General features: G+C 43.8%; 1 protein-coding gene across 1 annotated transcript; it reads right to left on the bottom strand.

Moving 5' to 3' along the window:
• Positions 1-938: 938 nt before the first annotated feature.
• On the bottom strand, positions 939-9,511 carry nfkbie (nuclear factor of kappa light polypeptide gene enhancer in B-cells inhibitor, epsilon). The gene is made up of 6 exons (XM_061812838.1): positions 8,748-9,511; positions 5,242-5,344; positions 3,054-3,264; positions 2,230-2,318; positions 1,855-2,103; positions 939-1,769 (listed from the first exon to the last, which is right to left on the bottom strand). Exons 1-6 carry the CDS (start codon positions 9,068-9,070, stop codon positions 1,701-1,703), a joined length of 1,044 nt encoding a protein of 347 aa, XP_061668822.1. The 5' UTR covers positions 9,071-9,511; the 3' UTR covers positions 939-1,700.
• Positions 9,512-10,024: the final 513 nt, after the last annotated feature.

Here is a 10,024-nt window from a genome sequence, read left to right as displayed (position 1 = left end):
AAATAATAAAAACCTGTCGCAGAGGTTTACGGAGGTTAAGTGTGACCACAATCGCTTCCAAGTACGTTGAATGAGAGTTTGTGTAAAACCAGGGATCATTTATTTAAATATTGGTATTTGTATTAAATACTAGCTGAAAAGATCGATGGATTCCGGCAAAGGTTAGTGTCACCGAACACGCTTCCGCGTTCACGAGCTGTCAAAACAGTCACTATGTGGGATTTATTCCTGATGAGAACAGATTTATTTTCACCTTCTAAATGTCTGACTGCATCGGATAAGACTCTGGGCGTTGTGCTACAAGACATATTTCCGTGTCGTCTCCTAGCGATTTAGCATTGAGCAATGCTTAGCTCAAGTCAAGTCAAACTCATATTTTGTCGAGGGCCACATTGTACTTGCAGATTCCCTCAAAGGGCCATTATGGCTGAGAAACGATAAAAAATTTTAACCGCCCCGTCATATTTACATATGAAATTTATGAACTAGTTTTGGAATCAGAAATCAAGGGTAAACTATTGTTGTTTGGTAACACACAAATGCCTGTAATAGCTCAATGTTATCATTCAGAATATGACAATTTGAAATTTTGGTACAGATTTGAACTAAAAAAATAATGGAAGTTGATTCACATGATTTGCCTCCACGGGCCACATAGAATCATGCGGCGAGCCAGATTTGGCCCCCAGGCCTTGAGTTTGACAATTGTGTACTAAAGGAAACAAAGTTTTAAAAAAAGTACACATTTAGATTTTTTTTTTACACATTGATGTTCTAATGCAAAGTTTTTATGCTTGAAAAAAAAAAAAGAACCAAGTTAAAAAAATAATCTTTTTCCACCATCGTGACCAAAACCCGAACAACATCGTTGATAAATCTGTTCCTGGAGAGAAAGCAACTGGGATAATGTCGTTTCATAAGTATGCACACTCTTGTATATTGAAATGATTTATTTTGGTCTCAAATCTTATAACGCCAAAACCCCAACTTTTGAATTAGCATTATGTTGACTTTTATATTTACTGTACATGATTATAGCTAAAGTCGTCTTGTCGCATAATCATCACGCACGTTAAAAAGTGTTCTGTGCGCTCCCTCAAGCCGATATTGTACGCCGTCACATGTAATGAGTCTTTAAAGGAACATTAGGCAATTATCATTTAATCAATTTTATTACAAAATAAACGAGCGCGAAATCACTTAAGAACTAGTCAGGCCAGTCCAATTAACGCCCAAGAGTGAAGCAGAAATCTAAACTCCAAACAATGTAATGTCAAACATTACAATTCCATGTGGGGATATTTTTTCTTGCATTGGCTGGAGGGGGGAAAAAAAAAAAAAAAAAAAAAAAAAAGCTCAACAAATATAGCACAGGGTCAAATTTTGTACAAAGGAAAAGCGATTTAAATTTTGATTTTTAGTAAACAGTCTTGCTGAGAAAGAGGTAGATCTCCTACGAGATGTTAATGGGTGTGATGATGCAAAGTGTTAAGCTGAAGTTAAGTTTTTTTTTCAGTGTTCAAGACAAAGATGCGAAAAAGCAGATCGGCGCCTTTGCGACAGAGGCAAAGTTGAGGTGATGCAAGCGTTTCTCTGCGGAGCGTATAAATATGGAATCCGTCAAAGGGTCCTACAAATTGTACAGTAAGCCTCTAATGCATCTTCACGAGCCTGTGACGCAGCTCTGCAACAGCGGTGGCTCAAAAGTTGACACCGACCACCGACCTCCCCGAGATGTGAATGTCATCAAATGGAAATAAAGCCAGAATCTAAAAAAAAAAAAATAATAATAATAATGTTAGAGCAATACGGCATTGTTAATGGGAACATCTTAATGCCTCGATGCTAGCTTACATCATTGTTGCCATCGGCGAGGTCCAACGCCGTCTCGTCCTCCAGGTTCCGGAGCATGGTGTCGGCACCAGACTGGCAGAGCAGATTGGCGATGGCCGTGTCCTGCCTCCCCACGGCAAGGTGGAGCGGCGTGCAGCCGTTGAACATGGCGGCGTCCACGTTGGCTCCGCTGTTGAGCAGCAGCTTCACCGACGTGGCGTCGTGCATCTCGACGGCGAGGTGGAGCGCCGTTTTGCCGCTGGTGCCCTCCTGGGGTGAAAAAGTCCACCACAGATGTCAACGGAAGGACCATGAAGTTTTTGAGAATCGTTAACAAAACTAAATATTTTGATTTCTGTAGTCGGAACAGAAAAGAAGCCATTGATTTGCACTAACCTGGATATTAATGTCCGCGCCCTTCATGATCAAGAGTTTCATGATCTCGTGCTGCCTGCTGAGCGCTGCTAAGTGAAGACAGGCAAGACCTGCAAGTGGATTTTTGTGGTTTGAGATGTGGAACACCAATCAGTGACGTGATGTTTGTGATTTTCGAAATAGCAAAAGGCAAACAGCAACATGAGCGGGTACGTTAAAAATGACAACGGCAGACATGACTGCCGAGGCTGTGCAGCAGTTTTGAGAACCGTAATTTCCGGCCTATAGGCCTCACCCAGTAAAAGCCGCAAGTGCCCACATTGAAACATGAGATATTTACAAAGAAGGGCAGTACACAGAAAGAGTTTTCAAAGTTTTAATACCTTAGCTTAGCTTAACATAGTAGCAACACGGTAGCACAGCACTAACAGAGCCGGTTTAAAAAAAAAAAAAAAAAAAAAAAAAAAAAAAAAAAAGACCTAAATCACTGAGATGCCGCAGTAACATAGCAGAAACACGCTAGTGTGGTGCTAACGCTAGTGCAGCGCTAACAGGGCCCGTAAAAAAAAAATAAAAAAATACAGGTAAAAAAAAAATCACAGATGGGGCACTAACGCAGCAACACGCTAGCACAGCGCTGACAGGGCCGATATATATATATAAAAATACACACACCGGTAAAAGTCACTTCCTTGGCACATATACTGCACAGGTCTCACGTTTACCTTTTCCGTTCAAGGGTTAGAAAAAAGCCGTTAGAAAAAATACACTAATTACCCGCATCACCGCATAAGACGCAGGGTTGAAAGCGTATGAAGGCCGGAAATTACGGTATTTTCATTCACCTCTCCAGTTTTGGGTTTCCAGGACCAGTCCCAGCTTGCTGGGGGACATCTCAAAGGCCATGGCCTTGGCGCACATGGTCAGGCCGTGATGGCAGGCGACGTGCAGGGCTGTGTTTCCGTCCTGATCCTGCAGCTCAATGCTGACCCTTTTAGCCACTAGACTCTTGACCACTTCCGTCAGGTTCAAATAAGTCGCCAGATGCAAAGGACTCTGCAAAAATAAGTCATCAATTAAGCGAATTTTGGACCCCAAAAAAAAGTGTGCTCGTCCCCATTTTCAAGAACAAAAGCGATGTTCAGAACTGTGGAAACTCCAGAGGAATAAAGATGTTGAGTTATGGGAAAGAGTAGTGGACGCCAGACTCAGGACAGAAGTATCTGCGAGCAACAGGATGGTTTTATACCTAGAAAGAGTAGCACAGATGGATTATTTGCCTTGAGGATGCTAACTGAAAAGTACAGAGAAGGTCAGAACGAGCTACATTGTATCTTTGTAGACCTAGAGAAAGCCTATGACAGAGTACCAAGACAGGAACTGTGGTACTGCATGCGCAAGTCTGGTGTGTGTGAGAACAGTACAAGACATGTATGAGGGCAACAGAACAGTGGTGAGATGCACTCTAGGTGTGTCAGAAGAATTTAAGGTGGAGGTGGGACTGCATCAGGGATCCGCGCTGAGCCCCTTCCTGTTTGCGGTAGTAATGGATAGGCTGACAGATGAGGTTAGACTGGAATCCCCTTGGACCGTGATGTTCGCAGATGATATTGTGAACTGCAGTGAAAGCAGGGAGCAGGCGGAGGAACAATTAGAAAGATGGAGGAATGAAGATTAGCCGAAGTAAAACAGAATACATGTGCGTGAAAGTGAAAGAGTGAAGCTCCAGGGAGAAGAGATGGCGAGGGTGGACGACTTCAAATACTCGGGGTCAACAATGGAGAGTGTGGTAAGGAAGTGAAGAAACAGGTCCAAGTGGGGTGGAACAGTTGGCGGAAGGCGTCTGGTGTTCTATGTGACAGAAGACTATCCGCAGGGATGAAGGGCAAAGTTTATAAAACAGTGGTGAGGCCTGCCACGATGTACAGATTGGTGACGGGGGCACTGAAGAAACAACAGGAAGCAGAACTGGAGGTAGCAGAAATGAAGATGTTGAGGTCCTCGCTTGGTGTGTACAGGTTGGATGGGAACAGAAATGAGAGGGACAGCCAAAGTTGGATGTTTTGGAGACAAGGTTCGAGATAGCAGACTTGGATGGTTTGGACATGTCCAGAGGCGAGAGAGTGAGTATAATGGTAGAAAGGTGCAGAGGGGAGAGGAAGACCAAAGAAAATGTTGATGGATGTCGTGAGGGAGGACATGAGGACAGTGGGTGTGAGAGAGGAGGATGCACGAGATAGCCTTAGATGGAAAAAGATGACACGCTGTGGCGACCCCTAACGGGACAAGCCGAAAGGAAAAGAAGAAGAAGAAGCAACTTTTGGATGAGAATGAATTTACCCCACAACTTTATTTGCCGGCATTCAAACAAACAAAGACAAATAACAGCGTAACGGGAAGCATTTTTGTTGGCTGTTCCAACATTGTCAAACCCATTATCGAAAGCATGAAAGATCATAAAAGGTTCATCGCAGGTAGGCAACGTACTGTTGGTGGATTGTTTTTTTTTTTTTTAAAGAAAAAAAACATGCAAGCGATTTTTTTTCCGCGTACAAATGTTAGAATGTCTTCATATGACGACGAAGAGGAAATTAGGCAAGCAAAGTGCAGTGGGTAAGAGAAGAGAACTCACTGAGTCATCGCTGTGTATTAACTTTGCCTCGTCTGAGGTTTCCACTGACGGCCTGTGTCGCTTTGCCCGTGTTCACACTTCGGCTTAAACGACAGGCGACGACCTGATCAGGCAAGCTTGGAGGGCCTGCAACAATTCACCGCGCCGCTTTGCGACAGTTCTATTTCTACCGAGCAAGAGCAAGGGAGTTTCCGCTGAAAGCCACTAAGCGTGCCGGCGCTGGAACTACCTACAAGGACGCCCCGAAGGGAGGCTGGTCGTGACTGGATTCAAAAGGGGAACAATAGTTCTCTGGAAGTAAATGAGAAAAAAAAAAAACTTCCACAATGTACATGCTAACACAGCAGCCACCCACTGGAACCTTCTCGTGTTGATCAAAGTCATTTCCTACCAGAACGTACCTGGTACAAATTGTTCTGGATGTCCAGGACCTCTTTTGGGAACAGTTGGATCAACTGTTTTGCGATGAATGTGTCCTCATGGATGATGGCCAGGTGCAGGATTCTACACAAATAGTTTAAAAAAAAAAAAAAAAGGTATTCTTAATGCAGCCAAAAACATGTTTGATAAATGACGCTTATCAAAACTTATTACAGGGGAGGAAAAAAAAATAGCAAAGAAACAGAAACCTCAAACCCTGAAGGGGAAGTTGTAGCAAATTAAAATGTCGCGTTGTTGTGTGCAAAAGACAGGAAATGGAACCAACCATCAGAGCTTAATTTAGACGAAGAACAAGACAGTTTGTGACACACTTGCAAAAATATCTCTCTGCAAAACCTCCATGAGCCAAAAGCTGTTAGAATATAGCAAGTACAATACAAATACAATTCTTTTTTTTAAGAGTATCTTGTCAATGCAGCAATGGTGTACCGACGAAATTTAAAAAAAAAAAAAAAAAAAAAAAAATCACTAAATCATTGTCCTTTAGTGTTTTTCCTTTGTGTTTAAAGTGCCACTGTCATGAAATGCATGATTTTTAGTATGTTAAAAAAACGGCAGCCGATATGGACCCATCCGTTTTTTTCCCCACCACAAAAGATTTTGACATATGTGGGTTTTTGTAACTCAGTAGCGCACTCAAGCGGACTCGTTTGTTTCTATTAGTTTTAGCGCTTTGTTCCTTTGTGTTAGCCAAAATGCCGGCTAGTTTCATTCCTGGATATTGCTCGAACACCCGGGAGGATGGATTTACTCTTTGTACTTTTCAAAAAGCCCCGTTTCGTCGTGAAAAATGGATTGCACGGGTACAAAGGACGAGAGCTTTGTGGGTTCGAAATGACAGGTAGGTGTGTATAGAGCTACTAAAAAAAAAAAAAAAAACCCTCTAGTTTTATATATAATAGACGAGCACGGCTTCAGCCGGGCTGGCTCATTCAAACGGTCCGGGTGTATGTTGTTAGTTAGAAGCGATCCGCATATCATCTAAATATGGCTCTAAACGATAGGGTAACATTGCCCCACTCACTTCACTCGATTGCAAGATGTTCTCTTCTTTGAAAAGAGCTTCAGTGTCCCATAATAGGTGGGCGGATGAGAACGGCTTCGGCAGAGCTGGCTCATACATCCTGTCTGGGAGTCTGTTAGTTAGTTAGAAGTGATCCGCATATCATCTAAATATGGCTCGAAACGATAGGATAATATTGCCCGGTCACTTCACTCGGCTGTGAGATGTTCTCTTCTTTGAAAAGAGCTTCCGTGTCTGAAGGGGCGTGTCCCACAGTAGGGGCCACAGCGTGTTTTCAACGGCGAATGTCCTGGTGTGACGTCACGGACAGGAGATGCAGCCAATATGGCGACCACTTGGATGTCGACTGACACTTCCGCAACTTTGCGCTCTCTGCTCATATTTTTTTTCGGTATAGACATTGAAGTGAATAATGTTCCATGTATTTTTCATTTCAATATCTATTTTAGAATGTTTATTGGGATGACACTTGGACTTTTGAGTTTTGCTCACTTACGGGGCAGCTGCCACAGAGGTTTCCATTCCGTATGATGTGGTCGGCGTTAGTTCAAAGTCGACACTTTAAATCCAGCCACATCAAACGCGTAAAAAACAGTCAAATTTATGGCTAACACATTACTTTCACAATACCGCAGACGAGTAGATCGGCCGTGCGAGCGGAGCGCATGTGTGAAGGAAGTGTGAAGGCACGACTTCCCGGTTTGAGTCAGGATTGCGTTAATAAGTACCCCCCCCCGAAAAAATTTTAAAAAACCACAAAGGAAAACTCAAGTCTGCGCAGTTCTCGAATCTGAGCAGCAGCACAATTCCGCGCCTCACGCATTCACCTTCCCCTTCGCAGATACCGACGCTTTACGTATGCATCACAACTGACGGGCGTCGAGCGGAAACTAAACGAGGTCAGGCGCGGCGACGGCGGTTCTGCAACCGCTGCGTCGACGGCCGGAGCGGAGTCTGCGACGTCAGTCGAGGCAAAACTGGTGACACGGCAACAATGATGAACGACGAGCGCCTGAGGGCCACGACTGGAATGTTGCGCCGTGTGCGCGTCAAATTGAAAGCTGCAGTGTCAAAACGACACTGGGACTCAAACCAGTTGCAGGCCGCCTCTTGCCAGGGGTGGCAAAAACCGTATGACAGCATCCACCAATAATAATCGTAAAAATAAATGTGGGAGGAGGTGTGTGTGTGTGTGAGGGGGGGGGGATTGCACTATCTTGATGAACAAGTTTCTTAGATTTAAAAAAAACACAAGCCACGCCACCCTCACAGAGCATGCTTGCTTTGTCTGGGCCGCGTGGGGAAGTCCAGGCCTCCGATCTCTTTCACTTCTCTTTTCTCACTCGTGAGCCTCGGTGCAGTCTGCGTGCATGACAAGCCCACAGAGTACAAGAAATCCTCCTACAATACCAGCCTGCTTTTAAAATATGAATCTGATACAGTGGTTTAATATGATCTCAAATTATGTCCCCCACCTCGCTGAAAAGAAACAAAAAGCCATCAATATGTCCCAGCATACCAAAAGAAAAAAAAATTATAATATATATATATATATATATATATATATTTTTTTTTTTTAAATAAAAAATTGTGCTGCTCATTCTGGTGTGCCGTGCCTCGGCCACCTGGGGGCAGTATATGACAGCTGTACCATATCAACTCTTCTCACAACTTCTCAGTACGGCAGTACTATTAGTTGTTTTGAATAAGACTATTATTCAATTACCTATCTACACGTGTTGCATCACTGTTTGTGTTCAAACATCTGTTTGTTTCACATTTAGTTTGAAGGCAACCTTGAGATGAGAACAGAAATGAACTGCTTGAGCCGCTTTTTGAAGAATATTTACAAATATGATCTGCCAAACAGCTTGTCGTGAAGCGAGTGGATACACCTGCCATTATACAGCGCTTGGGAATCAAAGCAAACATAAATATGGATATGCTTGACTGTTTTGCCCCTCAAAGTGGATCAAAAACAGAGGCTCTCCTTGCCCAAAAAGCGAAGGCATTGCAGTACATTACTGCTCCATTTTTTTTTTTTAACATAAGAAAAACATGTAACGTGACCTAACCACTTATGGGCACTGGCTTTCGATCTAAGCAATCCGATTGGACGCTGACTCAGTGGCTATGAATTTAGATTTTCACAGTAATTATATGCTGTATTATTTTGCAGTTTTACCACCGGAAATGGCGGGACATTGTTTGCAGGAGCTCATCCTCTGTTTTCTGGTATTATATTATTAAAGCGTGTACTTGAATTACCATTTTGTTGAGTAATACTTTGGCATAGCAATATGTTTGGAAGATTTAAACGCTTCAACGTAATGTCTAATAAGAAATGAGGGGCGACGTTAAGGTGCGTGTTTTTTTTTCATATACGCCTGTGTATATTCTCTTTCAAACTTTTTTTTTTTTTTTAATAAAATGTCAACTTACGTATCTCCATCTTCAGTAATGGACGTGATAAGGTTTTCCTCGTGGTCTGCGAGTCCAGTTCTGGTCGCCGGTGCCTCCTCGGAGGCAATCGAACAGCCCTCCACGATCTCCGCCAGGCTCTCCGCGGTCAAAGACGACGAACCGTAGGCCGAATCCAAGCGCTCTTCCACGGCCGAAAACTTGTCCCTAGGCCCGCTGAGCTCGGCGCCGGCCTCCCGTTGCTGCTGCTCGTCCGACTTCGTCATGGAGCGGTAAGAGTCAATGCCCGAGTCCACGCGACTCTCCTCCAGAAAATCATCTTTGCGACAATCGCCGCTCGCCATAGCGGGGCTCCCCGACTCGCCCTCGACTAATTTCCGGGTAAAATTCGAAAAAACGCTGGCGGCGGGGACTTGGGGGACTCCGAGGGACGAAGAGACCGCCGCTCGTGGAGAGAGCCGAGGGGGGGCCAAAGAGCTGGTGCCTTTCACGCCATTGGGCGACCAACGACGTTGCTCAAAGGCGACGGCGACTCGGCGGTGACGCGTTGCTTCTGTCGCCTTTTGAGAATTTCCACGCTCATTATGGGCGCGAGGAGGAGAGCCGAGCGGGTCCTTCCGTCGTCGAACTATCCGGTCGCGCGGCGCGAGGTCCTCCGGGCGAGGAGCGTGTGAGCAATGCGGGAAAGGGGAAGAGCTGAGCTGTTTTTGTCACGCGGGGGAATCCCCTGTGCGAGTGGACGCCATAAAAAAAAAGAAAAAGAAAGAAAGGGGGGAAAAAAAAGGTAGAGCTGCGCATGCGCACTACTGCCGGAAAGGGTGTCGCTGATACTACATTTGGACTTTGTAACTTCCATTTTCTCAAGATTGCTTCAACCTGAGTGGACCTTTTTTTTCATTATTATTTTTTAACAGGGTACAGCCTGTCCCAAGCGGTGGCAAAAGAAGAAAACCTTTGGGGGTGGATGTACAGTTATTAAGAATCTTTCTTAAGACTTCTGATATCGTTGCATCGCAAAACCACACAACTTCAACAAAATGTCTTCCGAAAACAGAAAAAGGCCATTTTTTCCACAAACCCTTTAAAATCACACTGAAATTATATTGTGCTTTGTGAATTAAAATTAATAATAGGTGGACCTATCTATCTATCTATCTATCTATCTATCTATATCTATCTATCTATCTATCTATCTATCTATCTATCTATCTATCTATCTATCTATCTATCTATCTATCTATCTATCTATCTATCTATCTATCTATCTATCTATCTGTTGATTTATATTAATACAGATA

Source organism: Syngnathoides biaculeatus, chromosome 23, assembly GCF_019802595.1.
Source record: "Syngnathoides biaculeatus isolate LvHL_M chromosome 23, ASM1980259v1, whole genome shotgun sequence".
Taxonomy (NCBI): Eukaryota; Metazoa; Chordata; class Actinopteri; order Syngnathiformes; family Syngnathidae; genus Syngnathoides; species Syngnathoides biaculeatus.
Note: the sequence above shows the minus strand (reverse complement) of the source record. Positions and strands in the feature narration are given on the sequence as shown.

Excerpts from the sequence above, each read along its gene's own strand:
- nfkbie (XM_061812838.1), bottom strand. The coding sequence starts at position 9,070 with ATGGCGAGCGGCGATTGTCGCAAAGATGATTTTCTGGAGGAGAGTCGC. Across the intron at positions 2,104-2,229 it reads GCGCGGACATTAATATCCAG|GAGGGCACCAGCGGCAAAAC; the intron begins GTTAGTGCAAAT and ends TTTTCACCCCAG. Across the intron at positions 1,770-1,854 it reads TCGCCGATGGCAACAATGAT|ATTCTGGCTTTATTTCCATT; the intron begins GTAAGCTAGCAT and ends TTTTTTTTTTAG.